Source organism: Uloborus diversus, chromosome 1 (assembly GCF_026930045.1).
Source record: "Uloborus diversus isolate 005 chromosome 1, Udiv.v.3.1, whole genome shotgun sequence".
In the NCBI taxonomy this organism is placed as follows: Eukaryota; Metazoa; Arthropoda; class Arachnida; order Araneae; family Uloboridae; genus Uloborus; species Uloborus diversus.
The window spans coordinates 4,404,306-4,430,096 of NC_072731.1; the positions used below are offsets into that span (position 1 = coordinate 4,404,306).

The 25,791-nt window shown below is 33.7% G+C and overlaps 3 protein-coding genes across 3 annotated transcripts; all 3 read left to right on the forward strand.

The window, feature by feature from the left end:
* The first annotated feature begins 249 nt into the window (after nt 1-249).
* On the forward strand, nt 250-16,826 carry LOC129227801 (ribulose-phosphate 3-epimerase-like). Its single transcript, XM_054862415.1, has 5 exons — nt 250-605; nt 6,302-6,409; nt 7,576-7,710; nt 11,959-12,045; nt 16,619-16,826. The coding sequence occupies exons 1-5, from the start codon at nt 366-368 to the stop codon at nt 16,733-16,735; spliced, it is 687 nt and encodes a 228-aa protein (XP_054718390.1). The 5' UTR covers nt 250-365; the 3' UTR covers nt 16,736-16,826.
* A 6,686-nt stretch (nt 16,827-23,512) lies between these two features.
* On the forward strand, nt 23,513-23,932 carry LOC129234279 (mediator of RNA polymerase II transcription subunit 21-like). Its single transcript, XM_054868275.1, has one exon. The coding sequence runs from the start codon at nt 23,513-23,515 to the stop codon at nt 23,930-23,932; it is 420 nt and encodes a 139-aa protein (XP_054724250.1).
* On the forward strand, nt 23,826-25,361 carry LOC129227739 (alpha-centractin). The gene has a single exon (XM_054862347.1). The coding sequence runs from the start codon at nt 23,964-23,966 to the stop codon at nt 25,092-25,094; it is 1,131 nt and encodes a 376-aa protein (XP_054718322.1). The 5' UTR covers nt 23,826-23,963; the 3' UTR covers nt 25,095-25,361.
* Nucleotides 25,362-25,791: the final 430 nt, after the last annotated feature.

Below are 25,791 nucleotides of genomic sequence, written 5' to 3' on the forward strand. Positions count from 1 at the left end.
TCGACCGGGAGCGACCGGTTAGTTAATCACGTGACAGCTAATGATCACGTGCTCCAATCAACCAATCAACAGCTTAAAATGGTAACCGGTGAGGTAACCGATAGATGATAGAACGCTGCGGTTTGTACCGGTTACTTACCGGTAGACCGGTGAGGTTCGTCGAACGCAACCGATATGAGGGTAAAAGGAAAAAAGTTTCTTCTGAGGTGCAGCAGACACTTTCTTTGAAATTTCACTGTAACTGCAAAATTCTGTTATCAGCTGTTTCAGACTGGCGTGATTTTGAGAAGTTTCATCAACAACTCTGCATTAAAACTCTTGTAAACTTGTTTGATACTGATAAAAAAAACTTGAAAAATAAAGCAATGAGTCGGCCTCTGATCAATTGTAAAATTGGTCCCTCAATTCTAAATGCTGATTTATCAGAAATTTATGCTGAGTCTCAGCGACTGTTGGATTCAGGAGCTGATTATTTACATTTAGATGTAATGGACGGTCATTTTGTGCCTAATTTAACTTTTGGACATCCCGTTGTGAAATGCTTGAAAAAGAAGCTTCCTCAAGCTTTTTTTGATATGCATATGATGGTTGCTGATCCTGAGAAAGTAAACTTTATTCTTTCATTCCTTTATTGGGGAAATGTTCTTTTTTCTGTCTCTCTCTCTCTTCCTTATCAAAATTCGTAAACAGCTTAGATAAGTTATTTTGGATTTTTTAAACATTTCTACATGAATCTTAATCCAAGAGCATGAAGGCACATTTTCCCAAACTTTGAATTCAATAACAAAGTTAGGATTAAAGCTAATTAAAAGTTTGAATCTTATTAATAGTATCATTTAATCAAGAAAATGATAAAATTTTAAAATGCCAAATTTTCAGTTATATGCTTTTATTTCTGTGCGGACATAGTGCTTTGTGATAAGGAAACATGGAAAATAACATTCAACTCCTGTAACTCAGCTTCCCCCCTCCTTTTTTTTTGCCAAAGTGTTTGACAGACAAGCAGCTAAACAGAGTGCATTGAATTTGCTTTCAATGTACTATTCTCTCATCAAAACTAGAGATGTAAAATTTCCAGAAATTTTTAAGTGGTGGAAAAAAAACAGTTTTTCGCCGGGGTTTTTCGGAAAAAAATGGAAAATTTGATTCTTTTTATGAATAAAAATAGGGTTTCTTAATAGCTCTGTGTTTCTTGGAACATATAAAGGGTTAAGCATTAAAAAATATATGCAATCCACACATCTTTTTCTGCTTGACAGAATTACACATAAAAGTAAATTTAATTAGAAAAAGAAAAAAACCTTTTTGTTTTATAACTAAGAGCTCTCTTGGTCAAACACCAGAAATAAGTCAAGTCGTCATTCAACCAATAATATTGAGTAATATGTGTCTAATTATAACAATTGCATTTCTATTTCTATTAAATATAAATGTATCAAGATGAAATTTCCAAGTACGCCAAGTTTGGTCTCATTAGTCAAGATATTTTCCTCTGTATTCAAGTTAAGTTAAAATGCTAGCAATATATTCATGACTCATTATTTTAAAATAAAAAGGTTTATTTACATATGTACACGTATATAGTATTTAACATCTTTATAGAGGTAATTCAGTCACGTTAAGGGTGACTGCCATCAATATACAGTATCGACTGATTCAAGAGTCAAGAACACTAAACCGGCATTCAGCCTATTTAAAGGGCGCATACCACGTCATTAGATCACGCGATGAATTTACATTAAAATACTTCAACTTCAAGTTTAACTGAAACGAGAAAAAATACATGCAAATTATAAATGCAAATAAAATATTTAACAACTCCCCCCAGATGAACAGTTGTTCATAAAAAAATATATTTAACAAAATCAAGTAGAATATTAAATTAAATTTCTTGGTTGGTTTGTGTGATGTGCTGACCTTAAATTCAGAAGGTATTTGTTTATCCAACGTTTCCAGAAGTGGTTCAATATTGTTTCGCGCAAGCGTTAACGTTTGAGTAAAATTTCCTTAGTTCCAGGCAAATTTAAATCATTAATTTTAATTACAGGTAAACACATGGCTCGTTTTCCAATCAAAAAGTGGGCAGGCGTAAAGGGCAATGGTTCTTCAAGCTCTGAATAAACATAGGTTAAAGGTTGAGAATTGATCATGGCCTCAACTTCTACAAGAAGAGTTTCTAACTCACTCAGAGTTTAAGATGATCTTCCTATGCTTTTACGTAGGCTGGTTTTAACCGAGCGAACCATTCTTTCGTAAAACCCACCCCACCATGCTGCACGTTCAGCGATATATTTCCAAGTAATTCCAAGAGTGGAGTAAAATTTTTTAACTTCTGGATGGTGGATTGCCTTCCACATTTCCTTCAACTCAATTTCAGCTCTTTTGAAACTTTTTGCATTATCGGAATATATTATAGCACACAAACCTCTTCGAGAAATAAACCTGCGAAAAGCCAATAAAAATTCAGCAGTTGTCATATCCTTGACAAGCTCCAAATGAATTGCTCTAGTAATTGAGCAGGTAAATAATAAAATATAATGCCTATTTTCACTGCCTTTAACGTAAAGGGGTTCAGCGAAATCAAGTCCTGTGACCGAAAAGGGAGGCGATTCGTTGATTGGATCGCCGGGAAGAGGTGCAATTACTTGTTGCCCAGGACGAATATTAAATTTCTTGCAAATATAAGAAATATTAAGAACCGATTTTACACATTGTCTTCCCCTTAGAATCCAAAACTTTTCCCGAGTTTGTAGTAAAGTGTCGGCCACTCCTGCATGCAAAACACGTTCGTGAGAGTCTTTTATGACCAAGTTTGTGAATAAATGCTTATCAGGAATTATAATAGGATGTCTCCCATGAAAAGTTAAATTAGATTTTTGCAACCTTCCCCGTACTAAAAGTACACCTTCTTCTGACAATATAGGATTTAGCTGAAAAATGTTCGATTCCTTGGGAATCTTCTTTTTCGCTTTCAAGCACTTTATAACATCGTGAAAACTTTCACTTTGAACTGTTTTCACCCAGAAAATTTCTGCGCGTTTTATTTCATCAGCTGAAAGTTCTTCGCGCTTTCTTTCCTCAAATTTTACTCTACTGTTATAAATGAATCTGAAGATCCATGCAGTTACACGATAAAGTTTTGTTAAAGAACTGGATTTAGCTATGTTGATAATTGGAACATCATTTTCCTTTAGTACGCAAGACAAAATGTGTGTTGATTTTCGAGAAAGTTTGTCAGAAACGTCAATTTGTTTTGCGCGTTTTTTAGCACTTTTCCACTGATCTTCAGGTAGGGATAGGAATTCTGGTCCATTCCACCATAGTTTAAAACTTATTTAGGTTTTTGCTGAGCAACCTCTTGTAATTAGATCGGAGGGGTTAATTTTGGATTCGCAATGTCCCCATGAATTAGGATCTGATAGACCATGTATTTCCGCAATACGGTTAGATACAAATTGTTTCCATTTTTCTTTTGAACCCTTTATCCAATGAAGAACAATTTCTGAATCTGTCCAATAAAAAATATTCGACACTAATAAAAAAATTCTTGATATAATCTGCAATTCTTGCACCAATGAGTGCCCCCATTAGTTCAAGTCGTGGTAGCGAAATTTTCTTTAGAGGGGCAACCCTCGATTTAGCCAGGACAAAATTGGTTTTGAGACTATCATGCGATGTTTGATACCGCAAATATGCTACTGCACCATACGCCTTTGGATTTGCATCACTAAACACATGCAATTGAATAACAGTTTTTCCCGTGATTACTAAAGAATTAAAGTAATGCCTCGAAAATTGTCAATTGAGTTAGGTCTTCAATTTCTGCAAGCCAAATTTTCCAGTTAGTTTGAAGCTCGCCAGAAAAGTTTTCATCCCAATCCAGTCCCGCTATCCATAATTGTTGCAAGAAACATTTCATACGAATGACAAAAGGTGCTATGAATCCAACTGGATCAAAAATCATAGCTACAATTCTAAGGACATTTCGTTTAGTACAGTTATCATTTATTTTTGATAACAAATTACGAAAATCTAAACTAAAAGTGTCATTATCGCTATTCCAGATCAACCCCAGTACTTTCAGTGAAGTATTATCAGAATTAAAGTTATCAATACAGTCCTGCTCATTCCACTTAGCTCTAAGTTCTTCTGAATTAGTTTCAAATTTTCTTAAGTTCATTCCCCCTTTGTTCATGATTTCAACAGCTTCTATCGACAACTTAAAAGCTTCTTCAGTAGTATTTGCCCTCCAAAAAAAAATCATCTACAAATAGTGACGAGTTTAACATGTCAACTGTTTTCTCATGAGAAATTTTGTATTTATTTATATGATATTTCACCGTACAAGAGAGAATAAAAGGACTGCAAGTTACGCCGAAAGTACATCTCGCCATATTGTAAGGAACTATATTTTCATGAATATCAAAATTATTATAGTATAGAAATCTTAAATAGTTGCGATCTTCTTCAGCGATAGAAATTTGAAGAAAAGCCTTTTCAATATCGGCAGAAAATGCAATTTTATGTTCACGAAACTTTAAAATTATGTCTAATACATTTAGGTTTAAATTTGAACCGGGACTTAGACATTCATTTAGAGATAAATATCCAGCTTGTTTGGATGACGCATCAAAAACAATACGCGTTTTTGAAGTAGTTTTATCTTCACGAATTACAGGTCTATGCGGCATGTAATAACAGTCATTATTAACAAATTCCTCAGGACAAAGTTGTATTATACCTTGATCAAATTGATCCCGTAAAATAGAGTTATAATCCTCAAACAATGAATTGTTTTTCAAGAGTTTGTTTTCTAAATTAGAAAACCTTACTTTGGCTACTTCCAAATTATTTCCAAGTAACTCACGAGAATCCTTCCATAATAAATGTGCTTCATAACGACCGTTTACAAATTTCAAATTTGCTTGAAATTCTTTTACTGCATCAAGATTAGCAGTGTTACCTTCATTTTTTTCAATAATACCAAGAGATTCCAAATCCCAAAATGATTTTACCTGGGTGTTTATATTTCCAACTGAAACCCTTAAACAATTCACGTCCCTCTTATTTGAATCAGTTCTTCCCTGCACAGTATGACCAAATATAGTTTCCACTACATACAATTCTTTTGTGAAATTTTCGACAATTCCCTTTTGAATTTTCCATAAGAAATCAGAGCCTAATAATACGTTTATTTCAGATTCAAGACCTACATCTGATGGCGTATATCCGCTTTTTCTCATGGTTTCTATAATTTCAAATGCTACAGGTTTTACTTTTGCCCCGGTAATTTCAGGTACTACAAGAGCTTCTATTTTAATAGAATTGCATGGTTGTACAATACTATTAAATTCAAGAACAACCACTCATAACAAGATTCATAAGGTTGTCTTTGCCCAAAAGGGTAAATCAACAAGTTTTCTTTCCTAATAGATTTCAATTTAAGTTCTTTCACTAAGGAACTTTTCACGAAACACCTTTCAGACCCGCTATCGCAAAGAACCCTCGCTAGAATGCATCTATTTCCAGTAGCGACAGAAACACAAAGAGTTTGTAAAAGCGTAGATTTATTCTGTTTAACTCTTTGCTCCGACATCATAGACACAATTGCACCACTTTTATCTTTCTCAAGATTTTGTTCTTTAATTTCTTTAAAGCAAAATAAATAATTATGGTCACGACTTTCACATTTTGAACAAGGAATAAGCTTTGATTTGCAATTTGATGACAAATGAGATTTTAAAAAACACTTATAGCAACGTCCTTCTTTTTTTTATTTATATCTTTATTGTTCATCAGAGAATTTTGTGCAGTTTATTCCTGTGTGTATATTTGGGAATAATTATTCCTGTGAAGTATTATTTCCCCCATCCAAACAATTTAACTTTACTGTCTGAAAATGAAAGCTATTGAGTTTTGATTTTTACCAATCCAGTCCAAATCAAAACTAAATTGGTTTTCTTTTCCTTTCCAACAGAAAGCCCAAACCAAAACTGCGTAATGATTTCTAAAACGGAACCAGAATTCCTTCGAAAAAGAACGTTTTTTTTTTCCGGGTTTTTCCCCTACTGTTTTCATCTCTAATCAAAACACAAATTCAAAAAGTCAAATATTGAAATCATGGGCAGAGTTAAGGGGGGCTAAGCCCCCCCCCCCCTTCACAGCTCATTAGCCCCCCTAATTGAAAAAGTACAACCATGGTTTAAAGGCTTCTTTCTATACATTTTTTGTTTTTAAATACTTCTCTCCTCCAAAAAATCCTAAAAGTGTTAATTATGGACTAAGCAAAATATTTTTCTAGTGGATTGAGCCTATTGCAGATGCTGGAGCTGAACAGTACACTTTTCATATTGAAGCTGCAGCTGATCCTTTGCAAGTAATCAGGAAGATTAAAGAAGCAGGAATGAAGGTATTTATTATATTTTTTCACTCTTTCAACTTAATTTACACTTCTCATAAGATCGGAAATTTCCTTTCTTTTTTTTAAATAAAATATAGTTGTCTCTCCTTTTCTTTTTTGAATTGGGAGAGAAATTCGAAAAGAATAAAATAGGGAGGAATTTTTTTGTGACAAATTAAAGTTTTCCCAATCAAGGATTGCAGCCGGGTTTCATAACATAGTTCTTTTTATTTTTTAGAAACTGTTTTTTTTTCCTTTCAAATTTTTTATGTTTCATCCATAGTTGGGGCAAGCCTTACCTACCAGCTTTGTACTGCTGCAGTTTAGATCTGCTTAGAACTCACAGTGTTTCCAGATTAGGTTTGCCCCAACTGTAGTTGATTAGACTCCATATGTTTCTAAAAGTAATAACGTTGAATGAATTTCAGTCTATCTTTATATTTTCTATGCATATTAAATGTTGCACAAATAGAATAAATTATAGGCTGTAATCAGGGATGGCAAGGTCTTGGACACTACGGTAAAAACCACGTTAAAACTGGTTTTTACCGTCCTGTCCAATACTATATTTTTAGAGAAATTGTTTTTTTGAGAAAACATCAAAAACAAATAAAATGTCTCAAAGTAATGTTTTACATTAAACATTTATTCAATCTGAACATTCAACTTATTTGTGCAGCCGATATTAATCTAGTTACATGCAAATTGAATTCTTAATTAAAATTTCAATTTGTATGCATGAGTTTATTTTATATTATTTTATTTTTGAAAATATAACCAAATGTCCCTATGTTTATGCATGTGTGCAAATGAAAGCAGGGTTGGCAAGGTTTTTACAATTCTGTTCAAAACCCGCATGTCCAAAACTATTTTTTTAAGAAACTCTATTTTGTGAGAAAATATCAAAAACAAAACAAAATGTGTCAAAATTAATCTTTTTTTTTTACTTTTTACTATATTTATTCAGTGTAAAAAATTCAAGTGTAAATATATACGAAACTTATTTATACAGCTAATGTTAATTGTGGGGGTTCCTTGCATTCTTGACACATTAAATCTGCCACTGACTTATTGTTGAATTGTTTATTATATACCACATAATTAGTGTATTTTCGTCTCAATTTATTTTGTCTTATTATTTTTCATATATATTAATATTGAATGACATTTTGGAGGCAGGTGTTGGGTTGAAACCTGGAACATCAGTTGAAAGTGTTGTTCCGCTGATTGAACATGTGGATCTAGTTCTTATAATGACCGTAGAACCTGGCTTTGGAGGACAAAAATTCATGACAGATATGATGTCTAAGGTAAGCTTTAATCTAAAATGTAGTTCTAATTCATGTTTTTAATGATGGTTAGTTTTAATGCGTATAACAAGACGTTCCGTCTAGAACTATACGAGCCTACTTTCCCGTATACCCATACTACTTTCTAGTACCTGATCAATATTCTCAAAAATAGCTAAAATCGCAAATTGTTTCAAACATATTTTTTAATATTTTAAGCTAATTTCTGGGAATAAAATATTCCTCACTCATCTAAAAAAAATTAGATGCAAATAAAATAGAAGCACCTTTTAAACAAAGCAGATAATACACTTTTTTCCATTAAAAAAAATTCTTTAACAGCTTTCAAAACGAAATAATAAAAATTAAAATTAATAAGCTCATTAAAATGAATGCATCATATCAAAAAAAAATCGTTTCTTTTCCCCTGTTGCCAAAAATAATTTTTAAAATGAATTAATGCACTTGCCAAAATAAATAAAAACAATAAAATGTCAACTTAAAGTAATACTTTTCATTGTCAAAAAAAAAAAAAAAAATCCTCTGCGCATATCTTTATGTAGTAATATAAATGAGTTCGAGTTTATTCCTCAAAAACTGAATACCTAAATTAAAACTTTAGCGGGAAAATAAAAACAAATCATATCAACAATAATTATTTCACAGTTAAAACCATAGCTGTGGATTCGGAGTCGGAGTCAATCTCATTTTGGGATAAAGGAGTCGGAGATGAATATCCAAGAATCTGAGTCAGTCATTTGTCCTCCGTGTATAAATTTTTGCCAAAGCTAAGAAGTCAGAGTCGAAGTCGGGGAGTCGGACTCCGATTAATTGTCGGATTCGGAGTCAGGTGCCCCTAAATTCTCGGAGTCGGGGTCTGGAGTTAAGCGTCAAGAGCTATTTCTAACAAAATTTGTTTGAAATAAATCTGCCTTCAAGTGCGGAATCTACATTGACTTTCAGTTTCCCCGTAGGCGCTAATGTTAAGGGATTTGAACTGTTCAAAATTGAACGGAAAATTGTTCATATCAAAAATATATTTTATATACAAATTTTTCATCAAAAGCTTTTTCCTACAAAGTTTGTTTGAAGCAAATTCACCTCACAGTTTGGAATAGCCTTGAATTTCACCATAGGAGCTAATGTTAAGCTTTTTTGAACTGTTCAAAATTGAACAAAAAATAGTTCAAATCAAAAAGTGAAATATGGGAAAGAGGTGTCCTCGCTGAGATCTTTCGAGCAAAAAAAGTTTGTTTGAATCGGACTATTCATTCAAAAGTTATTAGGAGGGACAGACCGACAGACATTTTTCCCCATCTCAATACCCTACTTTCCAATTTTTAATTTTTCGATATTTATTTGATTATTTTTATTTATTTTTGACTTTTTTTTTGTTTTTCGCGATATTTTTAAGATGCATTAACCCTTCTTTCAATGCTTTTTTCTTCTTTTTCCGACTTTTACGGGGAAAGTAGGCTAAAAAATAAAAAGCAAAACATATATTGAGCTAAATGAAAAATTATCATATAAGCTTTGTTCTACAATATGATTAAAATGAAAAGCCAGCGTAAATAAAGTACAAATTTGGAAGAAAAAGTTTGTGCTTCTTGTGAGAAAGATGTGTGCTTTTTCTTTAAAATTTGCTTTATTTATGTTGGTTTTTCACTTCAATCATATATTAATCTATTTTGAAAACTTGCTTCATTTCAAGGATGCAGTGGTTGGAACAATGTTTTGTTCCTTTCCTTTTTTTTTTTTCTTTTTTTCCAGAAAATATTTTTATAAAAAGTTTGGATGTGTTTAATTTAGGTTTCCGCCTATTTGTAATTTTGATAATTCCTAGAACTATTCCCTTTAACATCATTCTTCTATTAAGAAAAAAGCTCACTTCAAGCTCAGAAGCCACTTTTCTTCTAGGAAAGTCCTGCACTTAGAAGTTCAATTTAACAGTCTGCAGAAGCTAGAGGAAGTATGTTATTGATGTGAATCACTGAATTTAAACCAAGTTAACTTTAACCAATAGAAAATTGCCTGAAATTAGTGGTGTCAAAGTGTAATTAACACTTTCTCTGTGTTCATATAATTAATATGCAAACATTATGATTAATTTACCAGCATTTTATTTTAGTTATATTAAGCTAAAAATGTTCTTGTTGCAATAAAATGATAATTTAATTGAATTATGTGATGATTCTATTGCATCATAGTAATAATTTTGTGCATTAAACACATAAGAGAGTGGATTTTCATATAGTCAATTTCGTCCATTTTGTCCTATTTCTTCAGGCTTCTTTGACTTTTTACCAAAATAAGTGGTTAAAATACCAACCCTCAGTGCTGTGAATGGAGGTGTCAACATTTTAATTATGATAATCCTAAACATGACCCGTGTACCTCAAAGCAGAATACTACTAAATTTGCGACGTACGTCGCAGAACAGATGCCTGAGCCGCAGAACAATTCTGATCAAATGTGAGAGGAAAACTGACAAATTTTCTGCAGAAATTCTGCAAATTTCAGTGAAATTTCTACAGAAACCGCGGTGCAGAAAATCTGCAGAAACCGCGGTGCAGAAAATCTGCAGATACTGTGGTGCTAAAAATCTGCAGATACTGCGGTGCAGAAAATCTGTAAAAACTGCATATTTTCTACAAATATCTTCCAACTCAAGACAGAATTTTTGCAGAAATTCTGCAGATTTCTTAAAATTAGAAAAAAAAATCTAAAACTCTCGAAAATTACGATAATTTGGCGGAAAGCTCACAATGTTGGATTCGATTAGTCCTTTGTAGACTTTCCCAGTAGATCTTCATCCACTATAAAGAATCTCAATCGGCTTAGGTTTGAGACCTTGTTGAAGTTTTTTTGATTTTATAGTTTTTTCATGATCAACTAATTTTCCAACTTCAGTGCTCTATAATTAGTCGTTTGTTTGAAATCTGTGATATTTCTGAAATATCTCATTTCCACAGAAATAAATAGCAACAGTCCAGTTAAAAAAAAAAAAAAAAAAAAAAACCTACATGAAAATATTTTGAGTTTTGACACCCAATTTGTGGAAAATGTCACGTTTTTTCGCGTACAATGCTTGAAGTACTTGCAGAACAATTTTTGGTCAAATGATTTTACGTTGCAGAACATTGTAAAGTATTCTGCTTTGGGGCCCGTGTAATTGCATGAATATATTTATCCTTGGGATAGCGCCTAATATATTTCATACACATAAATTTGTTGGTTGAAAAATAATGAAGTTAATGAATGTCATGTTTATTTTGTAGAAATTGTTTACTGTACTATTTTGATCGTTTTCTTGTTCATTGAGGGGTGGATGAAATAGATCTTCTTTGTTAAAGGATGATGAAATAACAAATGCGTTGATTACAAGATCAACACTTTCACTGCCAAACACTTTTATGAACAAATCTCAGTGAGGCCATGTGTGTTAGAACAAAATCTATTTGCATTTGTGATAAGTAATATTTAAGTGCCTTAGTTATATGATCCTGTAATTACCAGCAATATGTTTTTAGTTTCATACTGTATTTAATGCTCTCAGTCACTGATGAAATCTTTGACCTGAGCGGAAAGTTGAATGTTGGTCGGTGATGACTGATGCAGTCTGAACGGAAAGTTCAGAAATTTGTGATTTTGATTCAAGCTACAAAAGTATTTCTTCATGCAGAAATTCTTTGAACTGAGTCATTTTGAAATCTTCAGACTATTCAAGCTATCTAATAACCTGCCCAAAAATCTTTTGCTTCAAACACTGATTTCTTCATAACGAGAAATTTTCTTGTGAAACTTGAGCAATCTGTTTTATATGCCTATAAAAATTTAAGGTCTATACAAAAAGTAAATAAATGAAAGTAAGATAATTTAAAATGAAGTAATTAAAATTCTTTTTTATCTTTGTTTTAATTGAATAATCATCTAACATGCAAAAAATTATCACATTTTTAGGATTCAAATGTTAAATGATACATTTTACTTATGGCTAAAGTGATACAGCAATATCATCTTTGCTTGTGTTATTTTGTTACACTTTATAGTCTGCTATGTTGTCTATTTTAAGGTTTTGCGAAAAAAATAAAATTTGAAGTGTTAGGTTTAAAGTTTTTCAAAAGTCTATTTATTCTTCTATCTGTATGTAAGTCTTAAATCTTCCTCCAATTAATTTAGCTAAGACAAAAGGCCACGTTTTATTATTTTCATATCTATGTCTCAGTATATTTTAACAAGTGCAAACAATAAATGTTATATCTTTTTTAGGTGGAATACCTTAGATCAACTTACCGTAATCTTGATATTGAAGTGGATGGTGGTGTGGGTCCAAACACCATTGAACTTTGTGGAAAGGTATAAATTCATAAAATTGTTTTATTTGTATGTGTAAGACATGATATGCTTTGTTATAGAATTCTGTGAAATCTTGTTATGAATGTTATAATAAGATTGATACCGCCCTATATAGGGCTGTAACTTACTGAATATACCTGCCTTGCCTGCAATATTCGAGTTGAACTGAACCATTGTTTTGGTCATTCGTCTGGTCAGTTCTAATTCTATGTTAGCTACCAGTTTGTTTGGCACTCTTGGCTTCCTTAAGAGGTTTTCCACCTCCAGCTCAGTTAGTCCTATGCCGGGCTGATGAGTGCTAATAAGCACGAAACTGCAGTCCTCGGCTGGAATTGACTGAGCTGGCGGTGTATTTCATGTACTAAAACTATTCCCTGAAACCAGTGAGCGACACAAAATCACTTATAAACTTGTTATTTTGGTGGCCCTAGTGCAAAAACACACGAAAAGATACTTCCCACTATTCACAACTGCAGAAACAGTTTTGGAAACAACAATAAAACATAATGGTGAGTGTTATCCCATAAAAGACTGTGTTTACGGGGGGGGGGGGGACTCCAGTAAAACGGGAAATTTTGCAGGGAAATAATGCATAGTACTTGAACCATTCTGGAAAAACACAATTAGGCTTCTAGAAAGGATCTAGAGATATTTTTTTAACCGTAATATTCAATTTTCCTGTTTTTCGCACCTTGAGTCTAATAAATTTCCCACATCAGTTCATTTCAGAGTAGTGTTCTAAAAGAATCTTAGCGTTAGTTCTATTTCTAAGATATCTGCATTGTGTTTAGTCAAAAGAAATAATCAGGAGATGGATCGTTGGTTAAAAACGGGTTCAATTAAAAGTGTTGGTAACTGAAGAAAACCCCCCAGATCATGCTACGCCATCAAATTCAAATCCCAGTGCCAGTGCAAGCAAAGCAAAAAAATGCAAGTATTGCAAGGAATATCTAAATTTTGGATTTGTTCAGGCTGGTACTGACTGAACAAAAACCGCATTGTGTAGTATGCTACGAAGTTTTGTCAAATGAATCAATGAAGCCTGCTAAGCTCCATAGACAGTTATCAACAAAACACTCAGAGTTTGCGGGTAAGTCTCTAGAATTCTTTAAAATAAAAAGCAAAGAGATGAAAAAAGCTAAAAACCAAATGGAAAAAATTGCAACAGACACTACAAATGAAAAAGCGACCATGACATCATATGCTGTTTCCTTGTTGATTGCTAGATCGGGAAAGCCTTTTAACATCAGAGAAGAGCTAATTATGCCCGCTGTCAAAACTATGTGTAGCATTATGCTGGGTGATTCTGCGGCCAAAGGTTTCTTTATCCGATAACTCAGTTAAAAGAAGGATCGATGATGTGTCTGAGAATGCTTTTTCAATTAATTTCACGCTTGAAAATTACCAAAATGTACATGTTACAATTGGATGAGAGCACAGATTTAACGGAAAAATCTCACTTGTTAGCATTTGTTCGTTACGAATATGAAAAACATGTCTTTGAAGACATGTTATTTTGTAAAGAAATTTTTCATAACAATGCAAATGATGTGTTCGACGCCCTTGACGGTTATTTTAAAGAACATGAATTAGATTCCAATAAGTGTTGGATTAGCTACTGATGGAGCTGAAGCAATGTCGGGCTATAAAATAGGATTGATGACTTTGATGATGTGTGTTGCTCCAAATGCAAGGTGGACTCACTGCTCAATACATCGGGAGGCCCTAGCAGTAAAAAAAAAGTCACCTGAATTAAAAACTGTAATTGATGAACTTGTTAAAATTGTTAACTACATAAAGTCAAGACTCTTGAACTCGCACATTTTCACGTTGCTTTGTCAGGAAATGGGAAGTGACCACTAACAGCTGTTCTTGCACACAGAGGTGTGCGGGCTCTCTCAAGGAAACGTTCTCACACATTTTTTTCGAACTCGCTGATGAAGTAAGACTTTCTTATTGGAAAGAAAAACAAAAAAATTATTTTACGAGAAAAGCTTCATGACTTGGCTCTGCAAAATCGCTTATTCGGCTGATGCATTCACGCATTTAAATGTTTTAAACTTGAAGCTACGAAGACCTGATATCAATACATTCCTCATCGAAGAAAAAATTGAACCTATGATAGAAAAACTGGGGGAGGTCGAGTTGAAAAAAAATTGTACAGTGCTTTGCCGGTTTTACAAAGCTATTTAACTGCCTCCGAACAAAGTCCGCCCTCTGAGGTCCAAGACATTATCGTCGAGCACATGATTGATTTGTCAAGTTCTTTCAGAAAGTACTTCCCTGAACCAGACACCAATAATGACTTAATAAGATACCCTTTTAAAGAAAGAGACATTGCTAGTCTTTCTTGCCTCTTAATGAATTAGTACAGTAAAACCCCTCCTAAGGGACACCCCTCTTATGTGGACAATTTTTAATTCCCCAGTTCCAATGCAAATAACATTATCAAACCCCTGTCCTGCGGACAAAAAAATTTGTCCCGTTAGTGTCCGTATTAGAGGGATTTTACTGTAGATTTATCTTGCAGTGGAACTTTGGAGGTTTTTTTCAAAGAAAATGATTTATGTCATTTTTGGTTTTATGCCGATGTGTGTTTAAAAATTAGCGAACAAAGCACTGAAACATCTTCTCCCTTTTTGTTCAACTTATATATGTGAACAAACATTCTCATCACTTTGCAACATTATAAGTGTAAAAAGAAATCGACTGCAAACTATTGAACCAGCCTTGAGGTTCAAAGTTTCAACCATTCTTTTTAAAACTTTGGACATAATAAAATAGCACTGGTGATAATAATTGTAGCACTGGTGCAAGTGGAATTTCTCTATGAACGGTAAGCATATTTTTTAGTATTATAATTACATTTAAAGCATTAATAATGCATTGATTGTGAAGAAGGAAACTGCTTGCAGTTTCCTGGGACTGGTGATGATACCGAGCAGAAGGTGGTGGCTCCCTATGATTGAGGCAAACTTAAGCTGGCACCATTGTGAAGGCTACACAGATTCTAAATACAGCATTACAACGCTGCCAGGGTAGGTTGCCCGAACCACAAATAATAATTAAAATCCTACTACGCCATAAAAATACAACTCATATGAAAAATTAACACACTTAAACTTGGCTAACCGTTTTATTCACTAACTTCAAAAGTTCATTTTTGTTAGTTAACTTGTTGCAGAAATTTGGTGATAACATTTTTATTCTTTATTGAATTTCAAATAGAGTTCTACTTCCATAACTCAAAATAGTAATGTAAAAAATGAAAACCAGACAATAGCTCTGAAAAACATACAGAACAATGAATAGATAAATTTAAAGGAAAAAAAGCATAAAAATATATTATAAAAAAATAGATTTAACTGTAAAATCTTTTTTTTTTCTTTGCGCAGGGGGGGGGGTGTGAAGTTTGTAATTTTTCCGGAGGGGGTCCGCGGAGGTCTGAAGTTTGAGAACCTCTGACTTAAACAAACAAACAAAAAAAAAGAGCATTTTTCAGCGAATTGAAATGTGATAGCTTCAACTAGGGTTACCAACTTTAAAATTATCGCCATTTAGTGTCTGGTTTTAAACCTTTACTCATCTTTTTTTTTCACAATTCCGAATTTTCAGCAAATATGGCAGTGATATTAATAATTTCATCGTGCAGACCTATTAAATAGTAATTCTAAAATTATTTTACTTTAATAAACTTTTTATTTACCGTTTTTATACTTTTAATGCTTGCAATCTGTTTGTTTAATGCTTGCAAATCCGATGTCGTTTACGATACAAAAAGCGGGCATATGATATGGTCACAATGATAGGAAAATATCGGTGTTAAACAATAACAACACAAATTTGTTTACTTCGTCGGTACCAGAGATAAAATCTTCGGCGGATTCGCAATTTTTCGCTTTTTGTATTTTTTCCAGTTCCCAGCCGAGGGTTTTCAAGAGATAGATTACAATCTTCCTGTCATGATTTTTGCTGACTCACATGTTCTTTCTAAGTTAAAAAGAAGAGCTCTGAATAGGGAAGAGGAAAGGCTTGAGAATGACATAGCAACCGTCAGCGTTTGCGCATTTTCGAAATCCGATTGCATCCACTTCCATAACACCTGCTCATTTCTGTCTACGATGCTATCCTGCCACTTAGACCTTTGCAACTTTCTGTAGACTATTATTTTCAACCCTTCTTGTATTTTATTTTTTGCTGAAGACTTGTGCGCTTATTGTTTTGCCACGGCCATTTCACCGTCACTTTCAAGTGATCGCGCAAATACCCCCTCACCTCCCTTCTTCCCCGACCTTCCCATCACAAAATTTGCTAAGGCAATCATTCTTTCTTGGGTAGAAAGAAGGACGTAAATTGCTGTTGGGGGGGGGGGGTAATGAAAAAAATCATAATAAAAGACCTGAGTGGGATAAATTCATTAAAAATTGGAAATTTCACTTCTAATGTGAAACATTTTCATGTTTTCCTTAAACATTTTACTGTACCTTGTTGTGGGTATGAAAATGCATTGATTTTACCATAGTTGTAATAAATTGAATTTTATTGTCATTTATTGATTGAATTCAAATTTCAGGCAGGAGCCAATCTCATTGTATCAGGTACTGCCATTACAGCAAGTGATGAACCTAAGCAAGTTATATCATACTTAAGAAAATCTGTTGAAGAATCTCTTCTGAAATTTCATCCTTAAGACTGACTTGGTCTTTTTGTTTTTAAATTGTAATTTATATATTTATACAAAGTTTTTTGAAAAATGTGTTTTGCAATAAATATTTTTTGCAAGAAAATTATAAATTTTTGTTCTCCAAAAGAATTTATTTTACGTTGCTGACACACACATATGTATCTGCACATGCAGTAAGAACTCAAATGCTCATTTGTCTTGTATTCTGATAACCAGAGAACTTAGGTAACTATAGTTAGGGCAAACCTAACCTGGCAGCGTCGCCATGTTGTGATTAGCATCTACATAGCCAGGTCAAGCTTGCCCCAACTATTGAATGATTTTAGATAGTCTTCATATTTTTCCCCGTTAGGAAGGGGGGGGGGGAGATTTGAAGCAATAAAGTTCTAGTTATTTTCTTCCCGAACATGTTTTTCTCTTAATGCAAAAAGAGGAAAAAGAATAGATTCAAGTTAACGCAATATTATGTAGAAACATTTAGAAAACTTGTGCAGAATAGCAAATATGAAATGCAGAAAAGCTCTTCCAGTGATTTATTTTTCCTATCCTTGCATTTCATTTGAAAATCTTCTAAGAATGGTGTAATCCAGGGTTTTAGGAGAGTTTTACGATTTAGTCATTAACATCCAGTTCAAAAGTTATAAAAATGCAGTTGGTAATAATAGACTGAGGATACCATGACAAAAATGCGTTATTTCCAATAATTTCAGATGCCAATTTTTGAAAGTTTATTTTTTAACCTTTGGATGTTTTATTTCATAAGTTTAATCGAAGCTCATTTGAAAAATTATTTAATGAGTATTTTTTAAATTTTCCAATACTTTAGAATTTTTAGTTCATTTATTTTGATTTTAGAGAATAAATTTAATGAAGTATTAATAGATCAACTTATTCATGAAGCAAAATGTAAGAAAACTAAGGCAAAAAAAAAAATCCATTCTGACATTTTTCGTCATTTATAAAATTAACCTTCAAATAATCTGTAAAATGCCAAACTGCACCCCGTATGAAAAGTTGAAAAATTTGGGATGCAAATTAGCTTTTCAGGAGAATTGCCCATTGTATTTTCACTTCATTGTACATTAAGCTTTAATTACTTCATAATGCTTAGATTTTTGAATTAAATAATTTTTGCAAGTTGTAAAATAGGATCATAAAATGTAATCGTATTTTTTGCTGTTAAAAACTTTATACAAGGTGTCCAATTTGTTCATTTTCAATAATCATTTCAAAAATTAAATATTTGGCAAAATTTTGGCTTGCATTAAGAAGCATGTGTATTTTACTGCACATAATTCCCTTTCTCATCTCTTTCCCTGCATAAACTTTTTTTGATGAAGTTTCAACCCATATTATTCTTAGTTTATAAGACACATGGTTGAAGTTTTTATGCTAATCAAGTCGTAGAAATACTTTGATAAACCGGAACTAATTCCCAAACTTAGCTCAAAAATTCTATTTTCTGGAAGTTGAAAGATTGGGGGAAGGATCAATATCCTCATATACATTTAAAAAGAATTCTCTTCAATTCTTTTTTTTAACAAAGTTTTTGTTTTGATTTGCCAGGTTCTTGCTGCCCATGAAAAGCATCATTCCTTTGTGTTATTAAATTAAGTTAATTCTAAACTAAAGGCAAACTGATGCCACAGTTTTGTAAGATACTAGGGATATATGGCAACAAGACACACATTCTGAGGAAGAAATCTCGTAGGTTTGTCTACTTCAAAGCAAACTTTGAATGTTATTCAGCTTCAGGCTTTTTAGATGGGTCGGCAGTTACTTGTGTGTCTGAAGAATGTCTAAAAAATTGCTTTATTATGTTATGCTTTTCACTAGCATCTAGCATAGAATGTCTCATTAAAAATACTGGTTCTTCAAGGATGAAGTATTGGAACACATAGGCATTACACTTTTCTTGAAGAAATTGAAGTTTGGAAAGAGGTAGCAATTGAGAACTCTTTCCCTGCTCTATTCAAAAGTTTGATTTATAGAGATTCCCAAGTCCTACAAGAATTTAACGCCAGCCAACAATTTGACTGCATAGCTCAAGTTTTATTATTTAAATTCACATTCGGGTGGAGTGGTAGATTCACCCTATTTCTATTTTTGTTTCTCTGCTCCGTATAAAAACTTGAAGAAAGATAAATTGAAATTTATAATCCATCTCCTTATTCACTCTAGAGGTTTGATATTGATTTACCGGACAGTAATAAGCAGTTACCACAAGAATTGTCTTTCTTTTCTCGATTATATTCGCTGAATGAAGGAGAAGGAAGTACTATATTGTAATTTGTCGAGGGCATGGGCGCCCATATACAAATTTGTAAGGGGGGGGGGCTCAGATATTTTAACCATGGTTTAGAAGGATTTTTCCCCCATGGAAGCAGATTTCAGAATAGATTAGTCATTAAAATTTGACATTTTTAATTACTTATTCATTAATAGCTGGAGAACAAATGATTTTACATTTTTGCAAAGAAAACAGTACTAAAAGCAAGGAAGTTCTCATTTCTAGGGGGTGGGGCTCAAGCCCCCCTATATGAGCGCCCTTGGTCGGGGGAAGAAAAAAAACATTTCCAGTTATGTATTTGTAAAAGCATTAATCTTTCAAAGTCAGAGGGGCAATTGCGCCGCCTGACTTCTAAAGGACGCGGACTTTTCTATGCATGTTAGGTGTACAGATGCTAAACTTCATTTCTTCAAATGGGGATGAACAGGGGCTAAGTCCGACCAACCTCAGAATTTAGGGAAAGCTCAGTCGCATTTGAGGCCTCCCACATTTTGTTTGGGATACATTTTCTCAAAGATTTTATCCAAGTTTTATTGAACCAGTTCTTCATGATCTAAAAAACAAAAACAAAAAAAGTCTCTGTTTTTTTCCTTTTCTTTTTGACGAAAACGTCAGTCTGCAGAACAAAATGAAGCTGTCGGGCCTCCGTTGTATATTTATTTATTTAGTTTTGAGCTATATACAATTGTTCGCTCACCGCGCCTCAAATATATCCATTCATTTCTGTGAAGTAACAGTATAAGTATGTATTTTATTTCAAAATAACATTACATTTGTTAAAAATTCTTAGTTTTCCTTTCGAATAGAAAAACCGGTTGCCGCGGTCATTCCGCTTATTACTTTGCAGTGAGTGCCGTAGAAGGTTTTCACCGGTCATCATGGTTGCTATGAGAACCATTGCGTATGCGAACACAATGGACCTTATTCACGGTTTGGCAACGGTCCCATCAGCTGTCCGTCTGCGGGTATTTTGACCAATTGTAGAGTCAGTAGTGCTAAAAAAACTCGTTTTATTTAAGGAACTGGACTTCATGGGCATAATGAACATGTTAAACGCTTAAAAAGACTTACGAATGCATGGAAAATGCTGTGAAACAGGGAAAATAAAAAGAGAATTCGAGTTTTCACCATGTTTCTGATAAGGAACCAAAGAGGCTTAAACCCGTAAAAATACGATAATAAAGAGAGTATTTCGTATCAAATGAATCGTTCATCATTCTTTTACAACGTTTCCTAGTTAAAAACGTAAAAAACCTCCCATTTTTAAATAGAAAGAAGAGTTTATAAGCCACACAAAAGCAAGTGTTATTATACGCTGTAGTGCCGGATTTTCGTCTGCTACAGTTCCCACAATGCACTGCAGTGAGGGTTTTACCTGCAGTGACGTCAGGTGAATACTGTCCATTCGATTCCGAGTCACAACTGACTACAACTGTATTTATGTCGAGGACTGCATACTAAGTGCCTTGCCTTTATTTTTTTTTTATACCGATAGATTGCAGCACCATCATCGGATCGAACAGTTAATGAGAATTTAGAACTAGACCAGGAGCTAATAGCTTCCTGGTGCTAGCACCCCCAGAGGTATCGTTTCACTTGGAGGACATTAAGACCACGAGCATATTTAACGTCGCCCAGTTCCCTTTAATGACGACGGTGGATCTTCGACCATCGAGGTTCGATTTCAGGACCCTCCCGCCCCGAATCCGACACTCTACCGATCGGGCTAGCTACCACGGCCCCATGCGAACACAAGCCTCTTTTTTTTTTCACTTTGCGTTCGACGAGTTGGACGTTGGACTGGTAGCCAGTCAATCACGCGAAAGCTAATGACGTCAGCGCATGCTAAAGCCTTGGAGCCGACGTCATTATTTGTCATGTGATCAACCGCCGGTTAGCTACCGGAAGTCAACGAACGCAAACTCTGTGTTTCGCTTGTCTTCAACTGGTGGTATAAAAGGAAACTATTAGTTCTTACTTTTACATGGCATAATGCTCGGCTACTTAGCTAATGTCAATTTAACAACTATGGAAGAGCTATGATGATTGTAAGTTTGAAAATTATTTTGCATTTATATTATTAATTTTTATGTTTGAGTCCTTTGTTTCTACCATAATTACGTCTTTGAGTGGACCAAAGTATTTTTGAAAGCAATATGTAATTTTGTTGCTTTGTTTAATAAATATGATGTATGTATAATCAGCGTCATCGTGTGACTCATCCAATTTGCACACATATTTTAATAAAATCTTGTTTCATCAGAAGTTTGTATATCCTGTTTTAAATTTCTGTGTCTCTTTTTTTCCTGTTCAATGGGATATTTTGAACGCGATCTTATGTTTGTTAAATATAATGGTTGGGCGTTTCCAAGATTCTGTATCACCTTTTTAAACATAAATCAATGTATCCTATCCGTAAATGAGAGTCTCGTCTTCGCTTTTTTTCATAATTTTTAAGTTTTTACAGACATTTCCGAAATGGGAAATTTAAACCCAAGCAAAAATGTCTAGCATTCTTATGTAGCAAAGTAACGTGGGGCAAAGATAATAAACTCAATGCATTTTCAAGGCGACAACAAAACTACTCTCAGTATTAGTAAACAAATAATTTCTCAGATAACTGGGGGGGGGGGGGGGCAATTGCCCCTCCTAATCCCCTTAAGTGCCCCGCCTGCTTGGTAGCAAGTTTTTACTATTTTTAAGCTCTCCCTCTCAAGAATTTTTTTTTTTTTTGCTGAAAAGGCAAAGCATTGTTTACTTTTATTTAGGCTTGCCAGATTTCTGAAATGTTCAACCAGGCACCGGAATACTCCCCTCCCCCACCCCTTACGCTTAGCGAGTATCCAAAAGGGTACACACCCCGAGTTGATTTCAGAGGGTAGTTCCTTCTCAATGCTTTGAACAAATGGTTACTAATTGTGAGACAAAACTAGGGGCAGACTTAGATAAAATGAAAAGCTTTCTGCAAATACAAATACTATTAAAATAAACAAATACAAAAAAAGTGCTTTAAATTTTTTTTTTTTGCAATAACATACAGTGAAGCACCGTTTATACATTTTTGAAGGGACTGCATGAAAAGAGCGTACAAACGAAAAAACGTATAATAGGTATAGGTTAATGTGTGTTAGACTTTGCATGGACCAATTTTAAAAACGTATAATTGATAAAAACGTATAAAAGAGAAACGTATCGACGGTGCTTCACTGTAGTTTATACTTATTTTTCACTAACTGAAGAAAAACCTCTTTAAATATTATTTTTTGCTCAATATCAATCACATGATCATTATTATTATTTTTATTTTATAGTGAACAAGTTCATGTAGATCTGAAACTACTCAAGTTGTTGACAAAGATAAAACAATAACTACCTGCTTTTTACTTCAGAATTTTATCAAAATTTTTAACTTTGTAAACAACTTTGTAAACAAATCTAGAAAAACAGCTACTCATTTAAAGCTAAGTGTTTCTGCATAAAAATAAATACCGTATTTTCATACGTATTATCTGTTAAAAAAGTAAAATTAATGAGGTGCGGATATCTGCGTTTTTTACTCTGTGAAGTTGATTATTTTACAAACTTCAATTTTCTTCTTACGTGATTCAGGCTATGTAAAATAAACAATTGTACAGTCATAATAGCAGCAGTCTCCATTTTCAAATCTTTGCTCCTTTGTCTTGAATTTTTATCTTTAAGTAATTAGCGTAGGATAATCACTATTTGAAGAAGAAATCATTTTTTAGAATTTTGCACAAAAAAAAAAAAAGACAGGGCAAGAATGGCATATATTTGGAGCAGAATTAAAAACTGGGATTCCCCCCCCCCCCTTTAAAAAAAATTAACGTCAGTAGCTTAAAAATATTTTCTGCAAAGCCAAAAATTTTCTGTGAACATCGTTCGCACGTTGGTCTATATCAGGGTTTCCCAACCTTTTTCGTTCTGGGAACCCCTTCCAAAGTCTGAAGTTAGGTGAACCCAATGTGCACTAAGTAATAAGTGACAAACCCACCTTTCTCCCCCCGCAGTAAAACTTGGGATATGTTTTTTAGTTTCAGAAATAAAAATCATAATTGGAAAATATACAAAAGAAACAATTAATGGCGTTTCAATTGATAACAGTGGGATTGGGAGAAGTAGTGATTAGTTAGCGATTGCTACTAGTATTCGTGGGTACTGTTAATGCTGATCTTTTCAGTCTACTGTCTGACCACGGATTGTATGGCAAGACAAACGTCCGTCTTACAGCCGGAAATGGACGAATCTATTATTTTTTACCGATGCCAGCTTTTGCAGAAGCAAAGTCTCATTCAAATGAGTGGAATACGCGCATCAAAGTTTTACTTTTCCCCCTTATTCACATAGATTCGTCTTATCTGGACATTTGAAAATTCCATGCAATCCGTGGTTTGACAGTATTTAAAGTCGGAACATTTTTCAAATATATACAATGTGTGTGTGTGTTTGAATTGTTATTTTTTTTCTTCAGGCTGATGGCTGATCGTTTAACACAGTTGCACGATGCTGTAGATGCTCAAGCTGAGAATATTTGTAACAGTATTGGTGTCTTACAAGCTACTGCACAGTTAGGAAATTTTCCCGACTTTGAAAAATCTCCCGTAAAGTCAGAGCAATCTAAAGAAGATTACTGTCAGACTTTTGCTTCTCTCATTGCTAATACAGCTAAAGAAATAGATGTTTTGATTGATTTTTTACCTAATGAAGATATTACTCAAGAGTCACAAGAAGAATTGAAGCGTTTAGATAAAGAAAATAAAGAGGCTGCTCTCAAGTTAGAAAAAGTTGTTCATGTTGGTGAGATTTTATTAGAACAGATACGTAAAGCTTTGCATGATATAGCACAATCACAGATTGAAATTCAGAAACTGAATTCTGTGAAAGAAAGTTTATAAATTTTCAATATTTTACTGCATCTTTTATAAAATGGAAGCTTATGATGTCATTATAAATCAACCTGTAGTCATTGATAATGGCTCTGGTGTCATCAAAGCCGGTTTCGCAGGTGACCAAGTTCCAAAATGTCATTTTCCGAACTACATTGGTAGGCCTAAACATGTTCGTGTCATGGCTGGTGCACTGGAAGGTGACGTTTTTGTCGGACCAAAGGCAGAAGAACATAGAGGGTTACTTACCATACGCTATCCAATGGAACACGGTATTGTCACTGATTGGAATGACATGGAAAGAATATGGCAGTATATTTATTCAAAGGAGCAACTCCAAACTTACCCAGAAGAGCATCCTGTGTTATTAACAGAAGCGCCTTTGAACCCACGTCGAAACAGGGAAAAGGCGGCGGAAATATTTTTTGAAACCTTAAATGTACCTGCACTGTTCATTTCAATGCAGGCTGTTCTAAGCCTTTATGCTACGGGTCGTACAACAGGCGTTGTACTGGACTCTGGTGATGGTGTAACTCACGCTGTTCCAATTTATGAAGGATTTGCTATGCCTAACAGCATAATGAGGGTAGATATTGCTGGAAGGGATGTCACTCGACATTTGCGCACTTTGCTACGAAAAGAAGGTTGGAATTTCCGAACTACGGCTGAATTTGAAATAGTAAAAATGATTAAAGAGAGAGCTTGCTATCTCGCCAGTAACCCTCAACGTGAAGAAACCACAGAATTGGAGAAAGCCCAATATACCCTTCCTGACGGAAACACGTTAGAAATAGGTCCTGCTAGATTCAGAGCCCCAGAGATTCTTTTCAGACCAGATCATATTGGTGAAGAAGATGAAGGCTTACATGAAGTATTAGTATATGCTATCCACAAATCAGATCTGGATTTAAGAAGAGTCCTTTATCAAAACATTGTTCTTTCCGGTGGTTCAACTTTATTCAAAGGTTTTGGAGATCGCTTATTGAGTGAAGTTAAGAAAATAGCACCAAAGGATGTTAAAATACGAATTTCAGCTCCTCAAGAAAGACTATATTCAACATGGATAGGAGGTTCTATCTTAGCCTCATTAGATACCTTCAAAAAGATGTGGGTATCTAAAAAGGAATATGATGAAGATAATGCACGCGCTATTCACAGAAAAACATTTTAATATTGCTCTGAGCTTTTTAGGGTTAATTTAATCCTCACATTTGGCTATGATTGGTGATAATTTTATACATTTTAATTTATTCTGACTACTAGACTTATTAAACTTATTGTTTTAGCATTTTCATTGTTTTATACTATGTTAAAATGTTAAGGCAAAAAAATAATTCTTTTTATAAAGCTTTGGATAAATGTTTAACTCAAATGTTAAATCTAAACTAAACTATTTGCAAACCAATGATTCTGTGAATAAATATGGTTCATAGCTTTATACCGTGTGAATTTAATTTTTCTATGTATTATTGTCAGTCTATATTTCCAATGAGTTAAAAAATGTATTGTGGAGTGGGTTTAAGAAGTTTGCTACAGTAAAAAAAAAAAAAAAAAGCTCAAAAAAAAAAAAAAAATGTTTTTAAAGATGTGAAATTTAAAATCATTTTCTCCCTTATAGGTTCAATTGCAGGTGTGTTTTTAGTGAGAAGGAACAATAATGCACTAACACATAAATCGCATAGTGAAGCACCGTTTGTATGTTTCTGAAGGGACTGTATGAAAAAAGTGCATAAATGAAAAAACATATAATAGATATACGTTAATATGTTACTTGACTCTCCAGAGACGAATTTAACAAATGTATACATGATAAAAACGTATATAAAACAAGGGGTTTGTACGCTCTTTCAATCCTCCTTCATTTAGGA

Coding starts and splice junctions, on each gene's coding strand:
- LOC129227801 (XM_054862415.1), top strand. CDS start 366: ATGAGTCGGCCTCTGATCAATTGTAAAATTGGTCCCTCAATTCTAAAT. Junction 6,410..7,575: donor TTAAAGAAGCAGGAATGAAG/GTATTTATTATA, acceptor GACATTTTGGAG/GCAGGTGTTGGGTTGAAACC. Junction 7,711..11,958: donor TGACAGATATGATGTCTAAG/GTAAGCTTTAAT, acceptor TATCTTTTTTAG/GTGGAATACCTTAGATCAAC.
- LOC129234279 (XM_054868275.1), top strand. CDS start 23,513: ATGGCTGATCGTTTAACACAGTTGCACGATGCTGTAGATGCTCAAGCT.
- LOC129227739 (XM_054862347.1), top strand. CDS start 23,964: ATGGAAGCTTATGATGTCATTATAAATCAACCTGTAGTCATTGATAAT.